This window comes from Acomys minous (genome assembly GCF_964271855.1).
Source record: "Acomys minous genome assembly, chromosome: 16".
Taxonomy (NCBI): domain Eukaryota; kingdom Metazoa; phylum Chordata; class Mammalia; order Rodentia; family Muridae; genus Acomys; species Acomys minous.
The window spans coordinates 1,606,946-1,633,561 of NC_140498.1; the positions used below are offsets into that span (position 1 = coordinate 1,606,946).

Here is a 26,616-nt window from a genome sequence, read left to right on the forward strand (position 1 = left end):
TGGCTATAAAATTATTTTCGTTGCTCCTTCATAACTGTAATTGTGCTACTGTTATAAATTACAATGTAAACATTTGATATACAGGCTATCTGAAATTTGATCCCTAAGGGGATCCTGACCCACTGCTAGGAACCTTAAGTAACTTAGTATTTGACTGTGTGGAGCCGCCCATTTCCCATCCCTGTGTAGACCGTGGCTTAAGGATGCCCGGCTTGCTTCCTTCAGGCCCCACCCGCCCCTGAACCTCCTAGAGGCTGTGGCTTGTCATTAGAGCTGAGGGCCACCACACTCTGGGAGTCTGTAAGAAGAGGAAGCGCTTTCGTTCTTGTGAAGCTGCCCTGCCCACTCACACCTCAGCCCCTGTGCATTTATAGAATGTGGACCACAGTCGTCAAAGAGAATCATGTTCTTACACAAGTTGATTTCCTGTGCTTTAGATAGTAGCATGTTTAACAAGCAACAAAAGGCACAAGTGGCCCTCTGACTTCTGTCTCCAGCTGTCTTTTCTTTTGCAGTTGGTATGCTGGCAGTGGCAGGAAAAGTGAGTTTTCCCAGGAAGAGTCTCCAGTCAGCACCCTCCAGCAGCAGCATATTTAAGATGAGAATTCAGGGCTTAATGTCCTTTCTGTAACTTTATATATATATAAACCTTAGTATATATATATATATATATATATATATATATACGAACAATATATACATATATTGTTTGTTTCTTTGTTTTTTCGAGACGGGGTTTCTCTCTGTAGCCTTGACTGTCCTGGACTTGCTTTTGTAGATCAGGCTGGCCTCAAACTCACAGCAATCCTCCTGCCTCTGCCTCCCGAGTGCTGGGATTAAAGGTGTGCGCCGCCACCGCCCGGCCATTATTACATATTTTAGTAGCCATCGTTTACCCGCTCTTCCATTCTGTCTTTCCTGGGGTGCTATTGCCGCTTATCTCCCCCTTAAGCATTCCTGAGTGATGCCACCAGTACCCACAGGTAGAGCCTCCTCTAACCCTGCAACTTGGCTCCAGTTCAGCCGTCTCTCCAGCTCCAGGCCGCCGCGCCTACAGGACACAGCCTTCTTACTATCCCCCAGGACCCTCCAGCCCAGCAGAGGGCCACTCCCACCCCCAGGCTTCTTGGGCCGGATTGCTTCCTTTGCTGATAAGGCTGGAACTTAGCATCCTTTCTCACACCCTTTAATGGCAGTGTTCCCGTCTCCCGTGCCTCCATCAGCTTAGTGCCTCGTCACTCTGGGGTCAGCCGCAGCCAGCTCTTCCCAGAGAGAAGTTGAAGAACCTCTAACCAGTGTCCGGCTTCTGGCATCTGACACTTCAAAAACACTGACTGGCAGATGGTGACTTTCTAAAGTGAGCGACAGGGACACTACCCTGTAGTCCTCTTGTTGCTCATACATCACCTTTACCCACTGGCCTCAGAAAGAGGCCAGACTCTTAAAGGAGGCTTACAAGATGTGCCAGGGTTTTGTTACCGGCTAACTTTTCGCTCGCCACCTCCTCCTTGCAATCTGCACGCTGCCCAGTGCGTTGCCTCTATTTGAAAGTCACTTTGCTATGGTCCCTCTAATCTCTGCTGCCTGCGCTATTCCCCTCCCCCAACACCTGGGCATCTTTGTCACCACGCCATCCTCACCACCCAAGATGTGGGCACCACATGTCTACACCACCCTGGAGTGGCGGTTGCCTTCGTAGGCTGCTTCCTCTCATAACTCTGGTATCTGTAACAACCTGCTCACTTGAACAAAGGCGACGCCAGAGCAGGGATGGGGCCTTCTCTTCTCCCCTCCCCCCACCCCCCCACCCCCGTTCCTAGCATGCTGTCAATAAGCGATCATCAACTGAATGGATGAGCGACCTCCAGGCTCTCACGGTTCCTTGGCCCTACTTTCCGTTCTCCTTACTCTGGGGCCTTTTCCTGTGGCGACAATTTGCTTCCCAGCTTGTGGTGCTATTCTGTGGGGGTCTAGTCACACTAGGAGGCAGGGTCTCGCTGGAGGAGTCAGGCTGCTGGGGGCGCGTTGTCAAGGGCTGTGTCCTGCCCTGGGCCCTCTCTCTTTCCTTCTGCTTCCTGGCTACCCTGTGGTGAAGAAGCTCCTACCTGCTCACACCACCTGGAAGCTCTGCCTCACAACACACCCAGCAACACAGGCCAGGTGAGCTCGGCTGGAGCCCTCTGAAGCCGCAAGCCAAAGCAAGCCCTTTCTCCTTTAACTGGTCATCTCAAATGCCTGGGCCGCAGCAATGTGAGAGTGACCGATCCAAGGCTCCTTAGGGCGGAACTTGTTAGGCTAATTTCTATTTTCCCAGTGTCTAGCATGAACCCTGGCCACAGAAGGCACTTAATAAGTGTAGGGTTTTTTGTTGTTGTTTTTTTTTCTAGACAGGGTCTCTCTATGTAGCATTGGCTGTCCTGGACTTGCTTTGTAGACTAGGCTGGCCTTGAACCCACAGCCTCCCTCTGCCTCCCAAGTGCCAAGATTAAAGGTGTGTGCCACCACGGCCCGGCCATAAGTGTAGTTTTTTGAATGTCGAGCAACAGGGAAATATAACAGTCAGCTTAATTGCCAATGAAATTAAAGTAAAAATGTTTTGACATTTAATAAATTTGTTGAGACTTGAGCTGGTACATATAATAAGACTGTTTCTCTACTGCCAGTCTGGTTGGCAAAATTAAGTATATCAAAGCCTCATAGAACCTTAGTGTATATTCCAGCCCCACAACAGAGGCCAACCCAAGTGACCAGCTACACAGCCACTGATTTAGAAGAGTCTAGAAATAAAAAGACAAGTTCCATATCCTGAATTCACTACCCGAGAGCAATCTCGGTGCTACTGGCATATTTTGAAAAAGCTCCTGGTCGGCCACCTTAACCGCTTTGAAAACTAGTGCTACAAATCATGGGACCACAGTTCTTTCCTTTTTAAAATTACATTTATTTCATGTGTATGGATGTCTTGTCTGCGTGTATGTCTGTGTGCCGTGTGTGTGCTGTGTCCTCATAAGACAGCCTTGGATCCCATGGGACTGGAGTTACAGACAGTTGTGAGCTGCCATGTGGGTGCAGGGAATTGAACTCAGGTCCTCTGGAAGAGGAAAAAGAAAGAAAGAAAGAAAGAAAGAAAGAAAGAAAGAAAGAAAGAAAGAAAGAGAGAAAGAAAGAAAGAAAGGAAGGAAGACAGACAGACAGACTGCCTATGGGGCTGGAGAGATGGCTCAGCGGTAAGAACACCTCCTGTTCTTCTAGAACCTCCTCTCTGGCTTTGTAGAATTCATTCACAGGTTGCATGCCGTCTTGCAGGCACTGACTGGTGTCTCTACAATTCTCCAGTCTTGGGAAAGCCCCTCTCTCCATGGCTGTGTTGAGCTTTACCTCAGACAGGGTTAGGTTTCCTGACCCTGACCCTGACCCTAATCCTGACTCTGACCGTGACCCTGATGTAGCTCTCTGCCTGGCTTTGAGGACATGTGGGGCGTCTTTTGAAACCTATGTGGAAATATCCATGCCCACAGAGAAAACACTTCGCTGTTCGTGGGGATGGCACGTTGCAGGCACCCATGCTGTGCCCTGAACCACAGCTTGACCCATGGCTGAGCAGCCAAAGAGCTCTGAGTCATAAAGCAAGGAACAGAGCCCAGAAAGCACTGCACCCCCAGGGCCCAGCATTCCAGTCTGGGAAGGACCCCAAGGTTTCTGAGATGCCTTCTTTGTTGTTCCCCATTGTCCTGAGGTGAGGCGTCTCACCCTGGCCCTCTCGTTGGTGTTTTCTGAACAGCCCTTTTCATTCCTCACAACATGCCCAGGCTGAGAATGCCCCAGATTTTTAGATTCTGCTTCTGGGTTTTGTTTTGTTTTGTTTTTTGTTTTTTTCATATTTTCTACAAGCAGTCAAGATGGAATGCCAAACTCGCAGGACTTTCCTCGCCATCTGCCAAGGGCTTCGTCACCGTCCAGAACCTGAGAAAATGCCGAGGACACACACAGGCTAAATCCCCTGCCACTTTACAGCCAGGATCACCTTTCCTCTGGTTTTCGAAAGCTTTTTTCCCTGTCCCCAGCTGATAACCCACCAGAGTGACCTTTGATGTTCCTGTTTCCTCTGGTGACCTGTTCTGGCCTCTCACGTGATCTCCGAGAAGACTGAAGGCTTTTCCTTCACTCTTCTCTACGGAGTCCTTACAAGGAACCAACTCCCTTCAGGGTCTGTGAACAGTTGACTCAGCTTTTGTCCAACACGCGTTTCAGAACACTTCCAAGTTCTTTGGCCTTTCCTAACAGCAGAGCACTCCGTTTCTCGGGGTCACTTCTTGCCCAAGCCCTCGGGCAGCCAGGAGAAGATGGGATGCGTTACTCAGGTTTCCATCACTGTAACAAAATACCTGAGCTGATCACCTGTCAAGATAAAAATTTATTTCGGCTCTCAGCCATCCGAGGTTCCGGTTCATAATTGGTTTGGCCCCGTTGCCTCGAACTCACATCGATGCACCTGCCTCTGCCTCCTGAGTGCTGGGATTAAAGGCGTGAGCCACCACGCCCGGCGTTTGTTGCATTTTTTTCCAAATCTCTTTCACTGTAGCTAAGCAGAGAACATACAGATGGCCATCTGTCTCTGCAGTCAGTCTGTCACAACACCCTGCCATGGTCTTTCGGGAAGTTCCTCTGTGCGTTCACACGAGACCATGTAAACAGTGGAAATAACCTGTTACCGTTTACGAAAATAGTTCTGGTCTCATGACCCAGATCACATTTTAAGAACCCAGGTCCTCAAGAAGCTCCAGGGCCTGTATGAGACAGGGCCTGTATGAGATGTCCTTTGTAGTGTCATTGGCCATGAGAATGTGGACCCAACATTTCTGTCAGTCAGCAAGGGACTCTCAGCTCCGAGGGAAGCCACATGGATGTGGCATTTTTCCTCTCTTAGCACAGGTTAGCAGGAGATGCTCAGGAAGGGGGTGGGGGGTTGGGGGGTTGGAGAAGGTCAGTGAGAGAGAACTTGAAACTTGCCATTTTATTATTTTGTTTTGTTTTTATTTTTGTTTTTTGAGACAGGGTCTCTCTGTGTAGCTCTGGCTGTCCTGGAACTTACTCTGTATCCAGGCTGGCTTCAAACTCACGGAGATCCACCTGCCTCTGCCTCCCAAGTGCTGGGATCAATTCATCATTCTTTGAGTCCACCCACTGAACCATCTACTTACCCCCACCACACCCCCACACGCCCACCAACACCCACACCCCTTTCTTGGAGGCTGTCTCTTTGTCGGCAATTCATCAATCTCAAATTCACTCTGCAGCCCCAGGCTGCTCTTCAACCTTCAATTTTCCTGCTTCAGTCTCCCAAGTACTAGAATTACAGGTGTAAAAGCCACCACACCCAGCTGGGGACTCCCCTCTCTCAAAAAAAAAGGTATATTTAAAATGTCTCGACCTGAAACTACAGTCTAAAACCACAGGCTGCAAACACTGCCACCAATAGGTGATCCAAGATCTCAATACACTGTGGACAAAGGGAACTTTACTGTTTTTAAAAAGTGTATAGCAAACAAGCAAAAGCATCTTTTATAGAAAAGTATGTAAATGAAACATAAATTAAGTTCACGTTTAGACTTGTTTTACATCACTTGACAGAAGCTGGAATCGTCAGAGAGGAGGGAGCCTCGGTGAGCGGACTCCCCCTGTTGGTCTCTGGCTTCGTTCCATGCTTCAGGAATCACTTCCGGGCGCAGATGTAAGCGGCTGCCCGTTCCTCCTAAAATCCCAACGTCAAACTAGAGTATGAGTCCACAGATGCTCACCATGGAAAACCAATGATTTAGGGGGGTTTTGCTGTTGTTGTCGTTGTGGTTTTAGATTTATTTTATGTTTATGAACATCTTGCCAGCATACATTTGTGTATGCTGTCTTGTGCCCAAGGACGTCAGAAGAGGGTCTTGGACTCCCTAGTACTGCAGTTACGGATGGTTGCAATCTACCATGTGGGTGCTGGGAATTAAACCTGGCCCTCTGCAAAAGCAGCCAGTACTCTAAGCTGCTGGGCCATGGCTCCAGCCCCCGGAAGCAGTGAGTTTGCTGAGCTTGCTTACGACGGAGCGTCAGTTCGGGGTTAGTGGCAGTAGCACTGGGAAGTCCTCACCCAGCATGGGCAACAGTTTCTCCACAGCCGCAGATGAAGGCCCTCTTCCTCTAACCTCCCTCCAGCCGAAGCCCACACACTCTACCCAAGATGCCGAGGCCATGCGCTATCAAAGCAGAACCACGTAACCCTGGCGGGAGCTGCTGGGCTCTCAGCTGGGCCTCAGGGAGCTTTCTCCATCCATCAACGAGGCCAGATACTCAGGGCCTTTTGCTGTTTGGCTCAGAGACTAGCTTTCTGCAACAGTTCTCCAAACACACAGATACTATACACACAAGCACACACACACACACACACGCACGCACGCACGCACACACACACAGAGTGTATAGTGTACTCTGAGTGTATTCTCCCCACACTTCTTCGGCCTTCCTGCTTCCCCTTAGACCTGTCCGTTCTTCATACGGCTTTTCTTCTACTTTCATGTTATACAATATCTATGTGAAATCCAGGATCCATAAAAATATGTGATGTTTGTGTTTCTAGGCTGATTTAGTTTGTTTAAAATAATTGCACGCGCGCGCGCGCACGCGCACACGCACACACACACACACACACACACACACACGCACACACCATGGATATCCTCTTTTCCATCCATTCCTCTGTTCAGAGACATCTAAGTTGATTTCACAACTAAGCTTTTGTCAATCGTGTTGTGACAGACACGGACATGTGAGCACGTGGCTCTGTTGTCTCAGGGTGCTTTGGCTAAGTACCAGGAGTGCTGTAGCTGGCCCCGTGGTACGTCTGTTTTCAGTGTTCTGGACTTTGTCCACACTGACTTCAGGGCCTGGATCATTACCCTTGTCTGCATCTGTTATTTTCTTTCTTTTCTTTTCTTCAGACAGGGTTTCTCTGTGTAGCCTTGGCTGTCCTGGATTCGCTTTGTAGACCAGGCTGGCCTCGAACTCACAGCGATCCTCCTGCCTCTACCTCCTGAGTGTTGGGATTAAAGGCGTGCGCCACCACGCCCGAGTCATCTGTTGTTATTTTCAAGTGTGTGCGTGTGGATGTGAGCACATGAATGCAGGTGTCCTCGGAGACGAGAGGTGTTTCCCTGAGCCACCTGATGTGGGCTCCGGGAAAAGAGCTTGAGTCCTCTGGAACAGCAGCAGGAGCTCTTAACCGCTGGGTCACTTCTCCACTCCCCCTGCTGTTGTTTTCTTACTGACTCCATTTCTACTGCGGTGAGATGGAATCTCAACAGAGGCTGGGCTCCTAGTTCTCTGAGAGCCGATGAGGCTGAACTTGGTCCCGTTTTGTAGGTCATCTGTACTTCACCTGAGCCCTGGCTGTTCATCCCATTGGCACATTTACTACTTGAGGGTTTTGGTGGGGTTTTTGTTGTTGTTGTTGTTGTTGTTGTTGTTTTGGGGGTACATTCTAGGTATTAATCTTTTGTCAGATGTGTAGGTAGGAAGGATTCTCTGGGAGAGAAACTTTGCATCAGCGCTGGCTTCCAAGACCTGCAGGTTGTAGGGAACTTGAGTCCTCCAGGAATCCTAGACTGGCCCGGGGCCATGCCTTGGCCTGGAGGGCTCAGCAATCCATCCCATAAGAAATTTCATGTGTTTTTTTGTTTTGTTTTGTTTGTTTTTGGAGACAGGGTTTCTCTGTGTAGCCTTGGCTGTCCTGGACTCACTTTGTAGACCAGGCTGGCCTCGAACTCACAGTGATCCACCCGCCTCTGCTTCCCAAGTGCTGGGATTAAAGGCGTGCACCACCACGCCCAGCTAGAAATGTCACGGTTTTTGTCTCTCTTTTTAAGTGTTTTTTCTTCTTATTGGTTATGCCAAAGGCTCATGATATAAACAAGGAGAGCAGAGTGTTTAAAAAGTACAACTTTTTAATGAACAGTTCATTAAAAAGTACCCTTCAGAGAGAGAGTGAGAGAGAGCGTGTGTATGTGTGTGTGTATGTGTATGTATGTGTGTCTATGTGTACGTGTGTGTATATGTGCATGTGTGCTTGTGTGTGTCTATGCTCATGTGTGTGTATGTGTATGTGTGTGTGCGTGCGTGCGTGCGTGTGTGAAGCAATGGCTCAGTGGGGAAAGCTGCTTGCTGCAGAGGCTAATGACCTGAGTGTGATTCCCAGAACCCACTTGGTGGAGAGAACCAACTCCCTCAGGTTGTCCTCTGACTTCCTCTGCACACTTGCTCATGCCCCCATTAAATAAATAAATAAAAGTAAAAAATTAAAGGTGCAAAAAATCACAGACTCAAAAAGTCATTGTCCTTGCCTACCACTTATGGGGTGTGATCTTTGGAAAAAAACTTTTATCTCTTCAAGGCTACTGAGTCCTCTATAAAGTGAAAGCAGTGACAGCTCCTTACTTCAGGGACAGAGGGTTGTGAAGTCTGAACATAGAGAGATCTGGTACTTCCCAGCACTTGGGGGGCATGGACAGGCAGGATCACTGTGAGTTCAAGGCCAGCCTGGTCTACAAAGCGAGTCCAAAACAGCCAAGGCTACACAGAGAAACCCTGTCTTGAAGAAAACAGAGAGAAAGACAGAGACAGAGAGACAGAGAGGGAGGGAGCGGGGGTTGGGGGGACAAAAGAGAGACAGAGGTAGAGAGGGAGGGAGGGAGGGAAGGAGGAAGGGAGAGAGAGAGGAGAGATCTGGTCCTCCTTAGTGTTATTGGTACATAATTCACAGGATCATTGTGAGAGTTCCATAGGACACGTGTAAAATGTAAGGTGCCCGATTCTAAATCTTTCCCCTACAAATATCACTCTGGCTTTAGTTTCTCTTTCCTAAAATCTCCACTGCACACATCACTAGGTTTTGTTTCAAGGTAGCAGGCATGGGGAGAATATGCTCAGAGTAGACCGTGTACCTGTATGGTGTCCTAATGAAATAATGAACATTCATTGGGTTTGTTTTTTGATTTTTTTTAAAGGGAGAAGGGAGGGCACGGTGCTGGCAGATATCCCTGCGGACGCTAGAGGGCAGCCACCACCCGCCCAGCTTTCCTCAGCCCATAGGGCCCAGCAGCTCTGCATAGAAGGGAGGCGCACTCAGCTTGTGGCAGGTGGCCGAGGACGCCCACACTGAAGGGGAGGCGGTGGGGTTGGGGAGACCTACCACCCACGACTTGGAGGACACCCTAGAAGTGGAGGTGGTCGGGGTGTTGGGGTCTAAGGTGGTGGTGCTTCAAAGGCTGTGCGATGTCAGTTCCTGGTGGAGTTGGAAGCTGAGGTGGCCTGAAAGCCATACTGCTGCTCTTGCAGATTTGGGGGCCCTAGGCCAGACTCCCTCTGAATGGAAGGGAGGGACCCTACTTGGTATCCTTAGATCAGGAGAGGCAGAGGCCATGGAGACGGAAGATAGAGGTGTGAGGTGCACAGGGCTGGTCTCACTACACCCTGCCCAGGGCCTTCCTCGGCCACCTGGCTGTCCATGTCTGTTACAGTTCCTCTGTTGGTGTCTCCTCTGGGCCCACAGTCAGCAAACAGGCATAGGTTAACTCTGACTGGTACCAATGCACAGACGGCTGCTCTTTTCAGTCCACGGAGGGCTGAAGTCTGCTGAGACTAGGGTAAACCACACAGGTGAGCTATAGGATTCAGACAAACTGCACTACCCCCCGGGGGCCCAAAGGCAAGAGGAATTTAGACAGGGCAGTGCGCCATGCTCATACCTGTGCGAGACAGTGCGTCTGTCCCAGAGGTGAGCCAGAGCCACCCTACAGCGTTGCCAGCGCCGACTTTGGCAATGCTTCCGACCTGCACCGAATCAGCTTGGCGGGGATGATGGCTGAGCCATCTCTCCATGCTGGGAGTCCTGGCTTTTTGTTTTTAATTATCACCCTGGCTGGTATTTCAGGGCTGAAGGAGAGCTAAACCTATTTTTTAGGATCCCAAGGGTGGGATCGGAACGGTCTTGTGAGAACAGGTGAGGTGAATCCACTAGACCAACCACCTCGTGGGGGTGCTTGATTGTTGCCAGCTGAAAGCATCCCGTGAACAGACTCTGGGAGGAGATATATAAATGAGCCCAGATGCCAGGTGGTGGCCGCACATTCCTTTAATCCCAGCACTGGGGAGGCAAAGGCAGGGGATTGCTGTGAGTTTGAGGCTGGCCTGGTCTGCAAAGCTAGTCCAGGACAGCCAAGGCTACACAGAAATCCTGTCTCGAAAAACCATAAATAAATAAATAAATGAGCCCAGAACTGGAGGCGGGGCTTTTTGGAGACTTCGGATAGTCTTGGCTGTTCGTCACTGCACTTCGAGACGCTTCTAAAGTGAACCACTCGAGGGAAGGAAAATTTCACAACTCTGTGACATACTCAAAGTCACTCGACCAAACATTTAACACCACGAACTTTTAAAAGTTGTACTTAGATAAAGCTATTTTTAAAAGGTGTACCCACATCATAGAGATCCCGTGGGAAGTAACTCTTAAGCCAACAGGACACTGCCTGGCACATGGTAAACAGTAAATACTGATGACCAGAAACCTGCTGTGCAGGTCCCAACCACTTAGGAAGCTGAGGCAGGAGAATCAGGAGCTGACATCTGTCCGGGACACACAGTGAGCACAAGGCCGGCCTGAACACCACATCGGGGTTCTGCCTCTGAAGGGACGGTGTAGCTTTAGTGATGGAGTCTTGGCTGGTGCATACAAAGCCTTATTAAACTCAAACACTGAAAATAATAGTGATTAGTGTATTTCCTTAACGGCTGGTTGAAACTTGAGAGATCGTTTTATTCAACACTCTTCATTTTGCAGATGAGAAACCTGGAGACCAGGAACTGAAGGGCTGGGCTGAGACAAGAATCCAGGCCCTGCTAGGTTTACCTGCTGCAGCTTCTGTTCCCACTACCTACCTCAAACAAGGAGACATGACACAAAAGACATGGAGAGATGGCTCAGAGGGTAAGAGCACCGTCTTCTCTTCCAAAGGTCATGAGTTCAATTCCCAGGAACTACTTGGTGGCTCACAACCATCTATGGTGAGATCTGGTGCCCTCTTCTGGCCTGCAGGTGCACATGCACACAGAACACTGTATACATAATAAATCTTTAAAGTTGGGCAACGCTGACGCACGCCTCAAAATCTTCCAGCCAAAATGAACATGGCAGTATTACTGAAAAGGCGGGAAGCTTATATCTTTTCACATCACCTAGCCTTCCTTATTTATCTGAACAGGGTCCCATGAAAAGGAAACCGTTTATAGAACAGTGAGTCAAAGCCTGAAAACCCAGAGGAAGACAGGCACACAGTTGAGGCTAGGCCACTGGGCACGGGCAGAAGACGTCCAGCAGCAGCTGTGCTTGCTGCAGAGCTGGGCGCTGACTTCCCAGGAGTGTGCCATGTGCACTTGGTCCCTGCTCCTGCTGCTGTCACCCTGTCAGGAATGAGAGCGTGTGGCCTTTCTCCGCCAGACACTTGGCCATGGTGGTAAGCTGGATAACCTTTCCAACATTTGTGCTCTCGTGACCACACCCAGCTGGGGGAGATGTGACAGCTTCTTCTTGCCTCTCTGATGGACATAGGAGGCTTTAAAAAAAAGAAAAGGGGGTGGGGGCGCTTCCTACAGTGCTCCACGGCTAAGCAGTGACAGAATATGTCATGACTAACATCTCAGAGGTCACTGAGTCAACACGGTGGCTCTGAGGAACAGTGAATCCTGTCCCCACCTTTCACAGAAAACAACAATTTAGGCTGGACACATGTGCAGACCCCTGTGGAGAGGGAGAGGAGGAAGAAAAGGAGGACAGAGGAGAATTAAGGCCTGAAAAACGTTTATGATTTAATTTAGCACACTGAAACTTGTCAATAAATAGTTCACAAAACTGCCTTATCCCTTCCGGCCACCTACTGACACAGGACTCCGTGTGCGCACAGGGAGGCCCGTCCTTCCATGTCCTCTGAGAACTGTGCAGAGCACGTGAGGAAGTCTGCCGGCCTTGCTGGTGTGGAGGTCACTCCACACAGTGGACGCTCTGGTGGCGGAGGAGGTGAGAGCTCCGGCTGAAGGTCTTCCGGCACTGCCGACACTCGTACGGCTTTTCTCCAGTGTGGACTCTCTGGTGGATGGTGAGCTGCGAGTGCTGGCTGAACGTTTTCTCACACTCGCCACACTCGTAAGGTTTCTCTCCGACATGGATCTTCTGGTGGAGCAGCAGCTCAGAGTTATCCCAGAAGGTCCTTGCACACTCACTGCACTGGTGGGGCTTCTCCCCAGCGTGGATTCTCTGGTGCACCGTCAGGTGGGACGTGCGCCTGAAGGCCTTCCCACACTCAAAGCACTCGTAGGGCTTCTCCCCGGTGTGGATCCTGACGTGTCTAAGGAGCTCCGAGTTGCCCCGGAAGGCCTTCCCGCATTCTCGGCACACATAGGGCTTCTCCCCGGTGTGGATCCTGACGTGTCTAACGATCTCTGAGTTCTGGCCAAACGTCTTCCCACACTCGTTGCACTCGTAGGGCTTGTCCCCCGTGTGGACCCTTTGATGGCGGATGAGCTCCGAGCTCTGACCGAAGCCTTTCCCGCACTCGTTACACAGGTAGGGCTTCTCCCCGGTGTGGATCTTCTGGTGTCTGATGAGGCCCGAGCTGTGCTTGAAGGCCTTGCCACACTCATTGCACTCGTGGTATCTCTCCTCGGTGTGAATCCTCTGGTGCTGGATGAGCTGCGAGCTGACCCGGAAGGTCTTCGCACACTCGTTACACTCATAAGGTTTCTCGCCGGTGTGGATCCTCTGGTGCAGGATCAGGGCTGAGTTCTGGCTGAAGGCTTTACCGCACTCTTCGCACTTGTAAGGTCTCTCCCCAGTGTGGATCCTATGATGGTGGATGAGGTGTGAGCTCTGAATGAAGGCCTTCCCACACTCGCTACAAGCGAAGGGCTTCTCCCCCGCGTGGATCCGCTGGTGCCGTCGAAGGCTGGAGTTAGTTCCGAATGTCTTCCCACACTCTTTGCATTCGAAGGGTTTTTCTCCACTGTGAACTCGCGTGTGCTGGATGAGGTGCGAGTTCTGATTAAAAGCCTTCCCGCATTCTTTACACGTGTGAGGCTTTTCTCCCACCGGAGTCCTCGGTGCTTTCGTAAGCTCCACACTATCCCCCTCTGCCGCCGGGTCTCCCCGGCACAGCACCGCGCCGGGGTTGGGGCCGAAGCCTCTCTCGCGCTCGCTGTAGTTCTGGCCTTTCCCACCCGAGGAGGACTTCTTAAAGACAGTTGGCCCTGATGCACAGTCTTTGTCCTGGGGACACATCTGCTCTATAATCCCTGCTGGTGACTCTCTCAAACGCCCCTCTAGTAAGTCTGCTTCATTAGCTGCTCCAAACTCGCGGCCTTGGTAACCCCCCAGGGCAAGTTTTCCTACCGTCAGCCCATGAGGCTCAGATTCTTCAGAAATTTCTTCCTTGGGAAGCACCTTCCTTCTCTCTGTCCCCATATCACAACCTGAAAGGAGAGAGGGTTAGCATGTGAGGCGGCCTGTCCCCTCTAAATGACACACACAGCAGTGTGAAGACTCAGGGCAGCACTGACATCTGAGCAAAGACACAGTGCCGCTGTGTGCATGGTAGGCATGCTGAAGAGCTGATTCTGACTTAAAGGAGTAAGAAAAACCATCGGAGGCAGAGCGTAGGACAGAGGGAAATTATGGCAGAGACGCCAGCAAAAGCTGAGTAACAGTGAGTTAAGGGAGAGCTCAAAGTTGGTAAAGCCAACACCTGGGGAAATCAACGCCCTATTACCAGAAGGCTCTATGGAAAAGAGCAAGGAAACAGGAAAGTGACATGTTAACAGGAATAACGTTTAAGATGGAATAGCCACACAGCGCTTAGCAAGAGGACACATTCTTAGACCAGCTCTGTACACCCAGCAGGCCTGCAGAGCACAGGACAGGGGTGCTGCCCACTCAGGGGCTGCCAGGACAGGGGTGCTGCCCACTCAGGGGCTGCCAGGACAGGGGGGCTGCCCACTCAGGGGCTGCCAGGACAGGGGGGCTGCCCACTCAGGGGCTGACAGGACAGGGGGGTTGCCCACTCAGGGGCTGACAGGACGTAGGCCAGAAGCAGTGCAGAGCACCTTCTTGGCCCTGGCATTCGGATGCAGGGAGGGTAAGTGTGCTGAGCGAGCCCCTGCAGGACTATCTCCGCCCTGCTTGCCAGCTGAGCAAAGGCTAGGCTCACTGTCTTGTCATGTGGGACTCACTTCTGTAGCAGGGACAGTGAAAGTCCCAGGACTACTGTATTAGTTACAAGTAGGCTTGACTTCATATATGTGTACTTTTTTTTTGAGTCAGTGTCTATGTCCAATCTAGAGTCAAACTCAGGGTTTTCCTACTTCTGCTTTAGGTTACTAGGATTACAGATGTGCAACACTATGTCTGAGTATAATGTTTTTTTTGAAACAGAGTTTCTCTATGTAGTCCTGGCTGGCTATCCTACAACTATGTAGACCAGGCCGGCCTTGAACTCAGAGCCCCTGCCTCCTGAGTGGTGGAATCAGAGACACATACCACCATGCCTGGCAATAATGTTTGTTTTAAAGAGCATAATTCTTTCTTTTTTTTCCCAGACAAGGTTTCTCTGTGTAGGCCTGGCTATCCTAGACTCACTTGTAGACCAGCCTGGCCTTGAACCCACAGCAATTCACCTGCCTCTGCCTCCCAAGTGCTGGGACTAAAGGCGTGCGCCACCAGGTCAGGTTCCCAGTCTTAAGCGTATGCTGGTACTGTGCGTGTGTGTGTGTGGGGGGGGGGAGAGTGAATGAGAATGGATGCTGGTACTGTGTGTGTGTGTGTGGGGGGGGAGAATGAATGAGAATGGATGCTGGTACTGTGTGTGTGGGGGGGGGGAGAATGAATGAGAATGGATGCTGGTACTGTGTGTGTGTGGGGGGGGGGAGAGTGAATGAGAATGGATGCTGGTACTGTGTGTGTGGGGGGGGGGAATGAATGAGAATGGATGCTGGTACTGTGTGTGTGGGGGGGGGGGGAGAATGAATGAGAATGGATGCTGGTACTGTGTGTGTGTGGGGGGGGGGAGAATGAATGAGAATGGATGCTGGTACTGTGTGTGTGTGTGGGGGGGGGAGAATGAATGAGAATGGATGCTGGTACTGTGTGTGTGGGGGGGGGGGAGAATGAATGAGAATGGATGCTGGTACTGTGTGTGTGGGGGGGGGGGGAGAGTGAATGAGAATGGATGCTGGTACTGTGTGTGTGTGGGGGGGGGGGAGAGTGAATGAGAATGGATGCTGGTACTGTGTGTGTGTGGGGGGGGGAGAGTGAATGAGAATGGATGCTGGTACTGTGTGTGTGGGGGGGGGGAGAGTGAATGAGAATGGATGCTGGTACTGTGTGTGTGTGGGGGGGGAGAATGAATGAGAATGGATGCTGGTACTGTGTGTGTGTGGGGGGGGGGAGAGAATGAATGAGAATGGATGCTGGTACTGTGTGTGTGTGGGGGGGGGAGAATGAATGAGAATGGATGCTGGTACTGTGTGTGTGTGGGGGGGAGAATGAATGAGAATGGATGCTGGTACTGTGTGTGTGTGTGGGGGGGAGAATGAATGAGAATGGATGCTGGTACTGTGTGTGTGTGTGGGGGGAGAGAATGAATGAGAATGGATGCTGGTACTGTGTGTGTGTGGGGGGGGGAGAATGAATGAGAATGGATGCTGGTACTGTGTGTGTGTGGGGGGGAGAATGAATGAGAATGGATGCTGGTACTGTGTGTGTGTGTGTGGGGAGAATGAATGAGAATGGATGCTGGTACTGTGTGTGTGGGGGGGGAGAATGAATGAGAATGGATGCTGGTACTGTGTGTGTGTGGGGGGGGGAGAGAATGAATGAGAATGGATGCTGGTACTGTGTGTGGGGGGGGAGAGAATGAATGAGAATGGATGCTGGTACTGTGTGTGTGTGTGGGGGGGGGAGTGAATGAGAATGGATGCTGGTACTGTGTGTGTGGGGGGGGGGGGGGAGTGAATGAGAATGGATGCTGGTACTGTGTGTGTGTGGGGGGGGGAGAATGAATGAGAATGGATGCTGGTACTGTGTGTGTGTGGGGGGGGAGAATGAATGAGAATGGATGCTGGTACTGTGTGTGTGTGTGGGGGGGAGAATGAATGAGAATGGATGCTGGTACTGTGTGTGTGTGTGGGGGGGAATGAATGAGAATGGATGCTGGTACTGTGTGTGTGTGTGTGTGGGAGAATGAATGAGAATGGATGCTGGTACTGTGTGTGTGTGGGGGGAGAATGAATGAGAATGGATGCTGGTACTGTGTGTGTGGGGGGGGGAATGAATGAGAATGGATGCTGGTACTGTGTGTGTGTGGGGGGGGAATGAATGAGAATGGATGCTGGTACTGTGTGTGGGGGGGGGGAGAATGAATGAGAATGGATGCTGGTACTGTGTGTGTGGGGGGGGGGGAGAATGAATGAGAATGGATGCTGGTACTGTGTGTGTGTGGGGGGGGGGAGAATGAATGAGAATGGATGCTGGTACTGTGTGTGGGGGGGGGAGAATGAATGAGAATGGATGCTGGTACTGTGTGTGTGTGGGGGGGGGAGAATGAATGAGAATGGATGCTGGTACTGTGTGTGTGTGTGGGGGGGGGGAGAATGAATGAGAATGGATGCTGGTACTGTGTGTGTGGGGGGGGGGAGAATGAATGAGAATGGATGCTGGTACTGTGTGTGTGTGGGGGGGAGAATGAATGAGAATGGATGCTGGTTTAGTCATAATCTAGGTTTTGCTCCAGGAACAGTGATTTCCCAATAGCTTCATGTGCTTTCCTTTACAGATCACTATTTAATTGGCCAGTTTGGTCAAATGAAGCTGAGGACCACACACACACACAAACACACACACACACACACACACACACACACACACACACTAAATAAATCCAAAAGTGACACTCATGGGGCAATGAGATGCTATGGAACTTCACCCTTTAAAAAAGTAGACTTGGAGGATGGGTGTGGTGGCGCACGCCTTTAATCCCAGCACTACAGAGGCAGAGGCAGAGGCAGGCGGATCACTGCGGGTTCGAGGCCAGCCTGGGCTACAAATCCAGTCTAAGACAGCCAAGGCTACACAGAGAAACCATGTCTCAAAATCCAAAACCAAAAACAAACAAACAAACAAACAAACAAGCCAGAACAAACAAACAAACAAAAAGTGATCTCTGAGTTCTAAGTCTGAGGAGCAGAGTGACTTCCAGGACATCTAAGACTAAACAGAGAAACCCTGTCTCAAACAAAATGAAAGCAAAAAACAACAAAAGTAGACTTGGCCAGGTGGTGGCAGTGCACACCTTTAATCCCAGAATTTGGGAGGCAGAGGCAGGTGGATCTCTGTGAGGCTGAGGCCAGCCTGGTCTACAAAGTGAGTCCAAGACAGCCAAGGTTACACAGAGAAACTCTGTCTCAAAACAAAACAAAGCAAAAACAAAAAACAGAAAGAGAGAGAGAGAGAGAGAGTGAGAGAGAGAGAGAGAGAGAGAGAGAGAGAGACTCTTTCACTATACAGTACCTCTGGCTGGCTTAGAACTCAACTCTTCAGACCAAGTTGGCTTCAATTTTACAGAGATCTGCCTGTCCCTGCTCCCGAGCACGGGTGCTGAAGGCGCGCACCACCACTCAGAGCCATCAGTATCTTCTCCATCCATGGCGTCATCTGGGAAGCACTGTCTTATAGAAGTACCATTCCATTGTCTTTAATCTCAACACTTAAGAGGGCAGAAGGAAACAAATTTGAGGCCACTTTGGGCTACACAGTGAGATGCCGTGTTTAAAAAAAAAAAAAAAGAATTACTTATTTCCACAAATAGTCTCTCAAATGCCCAGGCAAGAATGGTTTCAGCAGCTAATACTTCATTGTCTATGTGTTTCCATCTGACCTTCCTTTTCAAATCTTCATGTCTCCTAGAATTTCTTATTTTACAGTTTTGGTTTTGACAGATTTCCCTCTCAGAGTTCTAAAGAGTAAACCCATGACTCTAGCACTATGCTGTATGGCCTCCAGTCCTTTTTTTTTTTTTAATTTTTTAATTTATTATTTATGTAGTATTCTGCCTCCATGTGTGCCTGCATGCCAGTAGGGGGGACCAGATCTCATTATAGGTGGTTGTGAGCCACCATGTGGTTGGTGGGAATTGAACTCAGGACCTTTGGAAGAATAGACAGTGCTCTTAACCTCTGAGCCATCTCTCCAGCGCCCCCCCCCACCCCCCCTTTTTTTTTTTAAAGAGACAGTGTGTAGTACCAGCTGGCCAGGCTGGCCTGCAACTCACAATGATCCACCTGCCTCTGCTTTCCAAGTACTGGGATTAAACGCATGTGTCATCACACCTTGTTTACTTTTTATTTCATTCTGAGGCAGGCTCCCACCACGTGCCCGAAGCTGGCCTCCAACACAACGCTGCGTCAGCCTCCACAGCACCCGGGACTGCAGACAAGCAGTATGGTGTCCAGCTCAACATCTTGTAGGCTTTGTCTGTTTCTTTTGTGTTAAACAAAGTCAGCACTTGGGAAATCCATACCTGTACAACAAGATATGGAAAATCACTTGATGGGAACGGGGTGTGGTGCCCATGTCTGTAACCCTCAAACTCAGGAAGCTAAGATAGGAGAAACACCAATGTGAAGGCAGCCTGGGCTACGCAGAGGCCCTATCACAGACAGACACAACTAACAAAGGGGAGGGGGACTCAAATTCACAGAGTCTCCCACAGTATTATCTTTACTTTGAATTCTGCCAGTGACATAATAATATTGTTGTGTCTAGGTGTCACATAGAAATCAGAGCCAATCTCCACTTAAGTAACTTTCTCAGAGACAAAGCCACACATGAGACCTCTTTCTCACATAGAAAAACTCCCAGGGCCTAGCTACACAGTGCCGAGCCTCATTTCCGGCCTTCACAACTCTGGTCTCTTTACTAAATCCACACCGAGCTGTCCCTGAGGACGGAGGCTGCCATCTGCGGAGGGAGGCTAAACCCAGTTGGCTTTCATGTTGAGGGGTGACAGGCAGACCTCTAGAACAGGGTCCTCAACTCTGCAAACCCGGACTTGTCTTTGCAAGGCATGCTAGAAGAAAAGTCTCAGAAACCTCATTCAGAAAGTTGACGCACACACCTATCAAGGCACAGTGACTCAGGAAAACACCCGTGTGTTTAAGGCAGTGCGCTGATTTCCATTACTCACCGGGCACAAGGCCCTCCCCTCCTCCAGCGCCCAGCGACACCTGCAGGAAGAGGCGCTCGGCCAGCTTTCCACTAGCCCCGGGTCTCACGGCTTTTTCTGAACTACAGTTTCCATGTTGCTTCCTGTTTGTTGCTGTTCACAAGGCCTTCAGGATGAATGCTTTGCATAGCTAACAGTGTCCTCACGACACAGCCTGTTTCCTCTCCCCGCATCCTACCTCACATCCTCCGAAAACAGCTGGCAGCTGCAGGTGTGCTCAGCCTCCTGCGGCCCAAACGCTGCCCTTTCTTTAAAACTATTCCCATTTCCTGGAACTGTGCGTCTTCAAGATGCAGCTGGCGTAAAGCACAGTCCCCTCCACTTTCTTGCTGATCTGCAGGCCCTAGCAAATGTTGTCTCCACCCCACCCCACCCCACACACAGGGTCTCTCTGTGTAGACTTGCCTGTCCTCGACTCACTCTGTAGACCAGGCTGGCCTCGAACTCACAGCGATCTGCCTGCCTCCTCCTCCCGAGTGCTGGGATTAAGGCTAGTCTGGCATGGTGGCGCACGCCTTTAATCCCAGCACTTGGGAGACAGAAGCCGGTGTATCTCTGAGAGCCCCTGGTCTACAGAGTGAGCTTCAGACTTGCCAGATACATAGCCTGACTCTATGTCAAAAAATCAAACTAAAACAAACCAGAAAGTTCTTTCTCACAAGACACTATTATTTTCCTCCTCTAGTATCCAGGATCAAGGGAACTCCTTTAATTCTGTGCTCAGTTAGGTATTTATTTATTTATTATTTATTATTATTATTATTATTATTATTATTATTATTATTATTATTATTATTTTGCTCAATTAAGTCTCCATTATTATTGTTGTTGTTACTTTTAATTATGTGTAGATGAGTGTTGCCGCATGTACACATAAATGCAGGTGCCAGGGGGAGCCAAACCTCCCAGAGCTGTAGTTGTATGAGGTGCCTGAGTGAGTTCTGGGGACCAAACCGGGGTCCTCTGGACGAGTAGGAAGAGCTCTTAACCGCTGAGCCATTTTTCAGCTGCAATTCTAACCTCTTCCTTTAACCTTCATAAGCCAATGTCCTCCTGCCTGCCAGCACAGGTCACAACATGCCACGGGGGGGGGGGGGAAGGGGGCGTCAATTTTTGTCTGGCATCGTTCCAGCAACATACTTAGGGTATGGAATACCAAAGAAGAGAGAAAAGAAAAGCAGGCATAGGTCTTAGGGATGCCCGCGTCGGACCCTGCTTCTTCAGCTTCCCTGGCTGAAAAGGCCTGGGTGCGGAATTGGGAACCGTCCCTGACACTGCCCAGGCTCCACCCTCTCCGTGTGCCACCGAGTAAACCCCTCCACCCCCGCCACCACCAGCCCGCCCGCCGCGGTGCCAGACAGTCCAAGGTCACACAGCAAACCCGAGTCCGGGGCGGGCCTGCACTCGGGGCTCTGGCTCCGCGCCCTCCTCCCCGGGGCATGACGAAAGCAGAGAGGCCTCACCGCCGGCGGATGCCGCCCACGCTCGCTCCGCTGGGCCCCGGGGCTCCGCGCCGCGGGCGCGCACAGAACCGCAGCTGCTGTCTGGCGTCACGGCGACCGACGCCGGCCACTTCCGGTGCCGGGCCGGGCTGCGGCCAATCCGCGCGAGCCGCACCCGCGGGAGGAACAGGTGGCCAGCCGGCGCCCACGCCCCCTCGCCCGCCCCGGCTTTCCCCGTTCCGCTTGCGCCCTAGCTCACCCCATCCTCGCCCGGCGGCTGGCGACGGCCGCTCAGCTCGCTGGAATGTCCCCGTTCACTGCGCCCAGGGCCACTGAGGCGCGGGGTCCTCCGGGTTTCCTAGAACGGCTCCCGGGGATGCACTTCCGCCCCCGCGGCAGCCGCTCTGCGCGCCCCTGCCGTTTCCGTGGGCTGGAAAACTTGAAACTCCGCTGCTTCTCTTCCCGCGGGGGGCTGCGTCTGTGTCGCCTCCTCCTCTCCTCCTCTCCAAGAGTCTGTCAACCTCGGCCCTTAGATTTAGGGTACGGGGCGGGGGAGTGGGGAGACCTGCTTTGAGGTCAGGGAAGGCTTCAGAGAGTGATGCTTTTGACAAAAATCACAAGTGTGAGTGTGATTTTTTTTTTCTCTCCCAGCTTGTTCAGGCAATGGGAACCGCATTATTTGGTGGCCTCCCTTTGCTTGAGAACCTGTGTGAATATGAATGTGGTGATCCTCCTGCCTCAGTCTTCCTGCCCACTGAAATAGACCTGGGATGGGGGTGAGGTGGGTATGTTGAGGCAGCGTCCCGTTCTGTAGCTCAGACTGAATTAGCTATGCGTTAATAGTTCAGGCTAGCCTAGATTTTGAGGCAGCCCTCCAGCCAACTCGGCGCTGGGATTAAAGGCCCAAAACAATACACCTGTGGTGCTTTGAATAAACATGGCCCCCATAGGCAGTGGCGTTATTAAAAGGTGTAGCCTTGTTGACTCCAACAAGGTGTGGCCTTGGAGGAAGTGTGTCGCTGTGCGGACAAGCTACTCCCAGTGTGGCGCACAGTCTCCTCCTGCATCTGGATCAAGATGTAGAACTCTCAGCTCCCTCTCCAGCACCATGTCTGCCTGCGTGCCTCCATGCCCCTACTGTGATGACAGTGAACTAAACCTCTGAAAGTCTTAAGCCAGCTCCAAATTAAATGTTTTCCTTTATAACAGTTGCTGTGATGAGCCGGGCCATGATGGCGCTCGCCTTTAATCCCAGCACGCGGGAGGCAGAGGCAGGTGGATCGCTGTGAGTTCGAGTCCAGCCTGGTCTACACAGAGTCCAGGACAGCCAACTACACATAGAAACCCTGTCTCAAAAACAAAACAAACAAAAAACTGTATCTTTAGACACAATGTTTAGCCGGGCAGTGGTGGCACACGCCTTTAATCCCAGCGCTCAGGAGGCAGAGGCAGGCAGATCTCTGAGTTCCTGGTCAGCCTGGTCTACAAAGTGAGTCCAGGACAGCCAAGGCTACACAGAGAAACGCTGTCTGGAAAAAAACCAACCAACCAAACAAACAAAAAACAGTTCCTATCTGGGAAGAGTGGTACAGTTTGGGGCAACAATTGTCAGGAACAGAGAAAAAGGGCAAAGGAAGCTGAGGGCATGGCCCATAGGCCGAGCACTTGCCTCGAATGTGCCAGGTAGGCCCTAAGTTCAACCTCCAGCACTGTCAAAAGTAAATAAATAAAATGAAAAGACCAAGACATTTGAAGAAAAGGCAGTGGGAGTAACGAGCTTTGAGTAACCTAGTCCTGAGGAGAGGGCTGGGGAGACGGCTCCTGGAGTGAGAACACTTGCCATGCTCTGGGGAGACCTGAGTTCGGACTCCCATGAGTAACTGTCATCCCAAAGCTCCCAACATACAATAGTACAGAATACACATAGCCATTCCCAAAGGGAGGGATGGGGGCACAGTGAGGAAAGAACCAAAGCAAGAAAACCCCAGTATTCTCTAGGTCTGTTTCTAGTGTAAAAGGACGCAGGCCGTTCTGTCCCTCCTGCTTTGCTGCCTGCAAGGTGTACAGCTCTCTGCTTGGTTCGGTTGCCCACGGCAGATGTCTTATGGGTCTGGCCTCGCTAACACCCGGGGGTTCCCAACACTGTCCTTTCCCCCCTAGTGGCCGTTTCCATGTTAGTTTACTTTCTGTTGCTGTGATAAAACACCATGACCAAAAAGCAACGTGAGGTGGACAGTTTACTCATCTTAGTCACGGGCCACAGTGAAGGAAGCCAAGGCAGGAAGCTGGAGGCAGGAACTGGAGCAGAGGCCGTGGAGCAGCGCGGTCACCTACACAACCCAAGACCACCAGCTGCGGGTGGCACCACCCACAGTGGGCTGGGTCCTCCCACATCAATCACTAGCCAAGAAAATGCCCCCACAGACTGGCTTGTCCCCACAGACTTGCTCACAGGCCAGCCCATTGGAGGCCTTCTCTGACTGGGAGTTTCCCCTTCCCAGTTGGCCTTGTCTTGTGTCACGTGGACGTAAGAAGTAACCAGCTCAGTATCTGAACAATAAAGCCACTAACTTTTGTTTTACACCGGATCATCCCCGGCTTAACCTGAGTAGGGGTCCCTAAGGAAGAAAGGGACAGCACAGGCTGCTAACAGGGACACTAACAGACTCAGGACTTCCATCACACTGAGTTTATAAGTAAGCATGAGCGGGTTTGTTCTTGAAAAGGTAAAAATTGTAAAAATAAAACCTTGGGTACACTTCACTTCTGGATTCTCAGAGGGAAGGTACAAGAAATATAAAATAAAATAAAATTAACTGCTCTGCTCAAAGCATGTGGGGTGGGGAGCTTCAAGCCCTGGCTGCCTGTCTTGGTTGTTGTAGACCAGATCTATGCAGCCTAGGCTGGCTAGAGTTCCTGGTCCTATTGTGTCAGCTGACAGTGGGGAGGAGGGGGCATTATAGCTGTGAGCACCACACCTGTCACCTTCCTTAAGTTTTAAAACCACAACATTTCTCAAATTAGTTTACAACTGTTTCGGCTTTAGTGCTAGCCATACCTTCAATCGCCTGAGGGCCACATCCCCAGAGTTAACTGTTTGTGTTTCCCATCAGTGGCCTCTCTGTCTTAAAAGGCATTGTGTTAGGACGCTGGAAGAAGTGATCTAAAGGTCTGACTGACTTTGCGACTCTCTGGTTGTTCACCACCTCTTCTCCCACAAGCCACAGCCGCAGATAGGGGGTGATCTAACAGAGCCCGGCTTAGGCGGCTCGCGCCTCCTGTTAGCCCCTCTCTTGCTCCCGCCACCTGCGCACACTTCTTACTTCTCAACATCAGCTGCCTCCACGCTCCGACTTTATCCTATCTGCTAGGCTGACCTCACACTATGCTCCACTCCCAATGTTATATGATGTGACAAAAAAAAAAAAGCGTCTTGTTTGAAGAGACATGACCACCTCCTAAGGACAGATAGCACCCTGAGTGGACAGGCTGCTCTCCTTAAGCACCTGTCACCGTGTAATTTTTCTCCCAGAACCCTTTGGGGGCATTGGCAGGGTAGGATCCTATCTCACTTTTGCACACTGAAGCAACTGCAGGTGCTGCCTCAGGCTTAACTGGGTCTTTGGTACCCAGCCCCCACCTCCCACTACGAAGATGCCAAGAATGAAACCAAAGGGCAGTTTCTGATCCAAGCTTACCTCTCACACCAGGGAGACCAGAGAGACCAGTTCTGAGCCTCACCCAGAAAACTTATGGGTTTATTCCCCCCATCCTTAGAAAAGCAGGTTCTCTGGCTTGAGAGGTGCCCTCAGGGTCTACTTTGAAGGAATGTCCGTTGTCATCTAGCAGCCAGGAGTTGGGACCACCTAGGAACTAGTAGTTCCTTCTTCTCTTCTTTATCCCAAATACAGTCACCTTGGGGGTTAGTTCCGTTCACAATACCTCATTCAACTCAATTAGAGTCAAACGCCTGAGACCTGGGGGGTGGGGGGGAAGGGCATGGAGCAGAGCTTTTTCGATAGGACTTAATTTTTAGTTTTTCATCTATCTTTATTTTCTATATATGAGTGCTTTGCATGCATGTTTGTAAGTGCGTCATGTGCGTGGAGAGCCCACAGAGTCCAGAAGTGGGCATCGGATCCCCTGGAACTGGAGTTACAGAGTTTTGAGCTAGCTTGTGGGTTCAGAGAACTGACCTTGTGTTGGAAAGAGTTGGCAGGGGAGGGGGCGTCTAGGAGGGGAGGGCGGGGAGCTCAGAGCTACAGTCAGAGTGCTGGGACTAAAGGCGTGCACCACCAAGCTCCACCGCAGACACTACGCACCTGCCCCAGGAGACAGAGTTCCTGAAGGTAGAATGCAAGGGTTTGAAGAAGAGGGTGGGGGGATGAGGATGTTGTGTGAGAAAGTGAGAAAGATAACTCCGTCATCTAGTATGGAATTCAGAAAATAATCCTGAAAAAAGGACGGGCGCGGCACACATTTAGGCATTTTCGCCTCTTTGCGCCTCAATAAGGAGACAGTTTTCTCTCTGGCCTCCAGGGGGCGCCAGGAGACGGTGAACGAGAATCACTCCCAGCGTGGCTGGGCAAGAGGATTGAAAAGTCTTTGTGGTTGTTTTGTTTGTTTTTTGTTTTTCAAGACAGAGTTTCTCTGTGTAGCCTTGGCTGTCCTGGACTCACTTTGTAGACCAGGCTGGCCTCCTACTCATAGCGATCCACCTGCCTCTGCATCCTGAGAAGTTGAGTTTTTTGTCAACCTGATGCAGCTGCAGTTCTGTACAGATGAAATGTTTTCACTCAAGGGCTTAAGCACAACAAGAAATGTGTGAAAATCAGTATATAAGCCAAGCACAGTGGTGCCTCTGCTTCCTGTTCCTGAGGAGGATAGCTGGAGTCCAGGAGTTCAGGACCAGCCTTAGCAACACCTCAGCTCTAACAAGAGTAAACTCAGTACCGCGGCCCCACTAGATTGGTTTTTAAGCATGTTAGGGGAATACACCCAGGGCCCTGCACATGCTAGGCGAGGAGCAATCTGTAGTATACCCTCAGCCCTCTAGGTGGTTTTTTCAAAGTGTTTCTCTACCAGTGGACATGTTAACGCTAACATATTCATGCACTGTGTTATAAAAGTATGCATGTTATTGCCTGTAATAAATACAACCCTAACTGACATCCCAAACGTGGTGCTCCATTGTGCCAGCAAACGGCAGCAGATCATGGCCCCGTGGACAGCAGGGGCAGGGCCTGGAGATCGCCTACCCATCCTTGACCTAGGCAGTAAAGATTTCAGATCCCAGAGGTTGGAGAAGTGACTCAGGGATTTAGAGTGTGTACTGCTCTGACCGAGGCCCGTGTTCAGTCCCCACCACACGCATAAGGTGGCTCACAACCTCCCGGAACTCTGGCTCCAGGAGATCCAAGCCCTTTTCTGGCCTCCCTGGGCACTGAGCGCACGTGGTACACGTGTATACATCCAGGCAAAAATACAGCATTACATACATAGATGTTCTTTTTTGTTTCTTTGTTTTGTTTTTCAAGACAGGGTCTCTCTGTGTAGCCTTGACTGTCCTGTACTTGCTTTGAAGACCAGGCTGGCCTCGAACTCACAGCGATCCACCTGCCTCTGCCTCCTGAGTGCTGGGATCAAAGGCGTGCGCCACCACCGCCCGGCTAATACATAGATATTCTTAATAGAGCCGGATTCCCATGGTATCCACAATGAGGCAGCGGTACCGCACACACAGCTCCCAACAGTCCATGTCCCCAAACCAAACTGCACGGAGCATGAGTAAGAACCCGGATGTGAGGCCTCGC

At 50.8% G+C, this 26,616-nt stretch overlaps 1 protein-coding gene across 1 annotated transcript; it reads right to left on the reverse strand.

Annotated features, from left to right (window-relative positions):
- Positions 1–11,876: 11,876 nt before the first annotated feature.
- Positions 11,877–21,053, reverse strand: ZFP3 (ZFP3 zinc finger protein). Its single transcript, XM_084761473.1, has 2 exons — positions 20,825–21,053; positions 11,877–13,557 (listed from the first exon to the last, which is right to left on the reverse strand). Exon 2 carries the CDS (start codon positions 13,547–13,549, stop codon positions 12,074–12,076), a length of 1,476 nt encoding a protein of 491 aa, XP_084617599.1. The 5' UTR covers positions 13,550–13,557; positions 20,825–21,053; the 3' UTR covers positions 11,877–12,073.
- Positions 21,054–26,616: the final 5,563 nt, after the last annotated feature.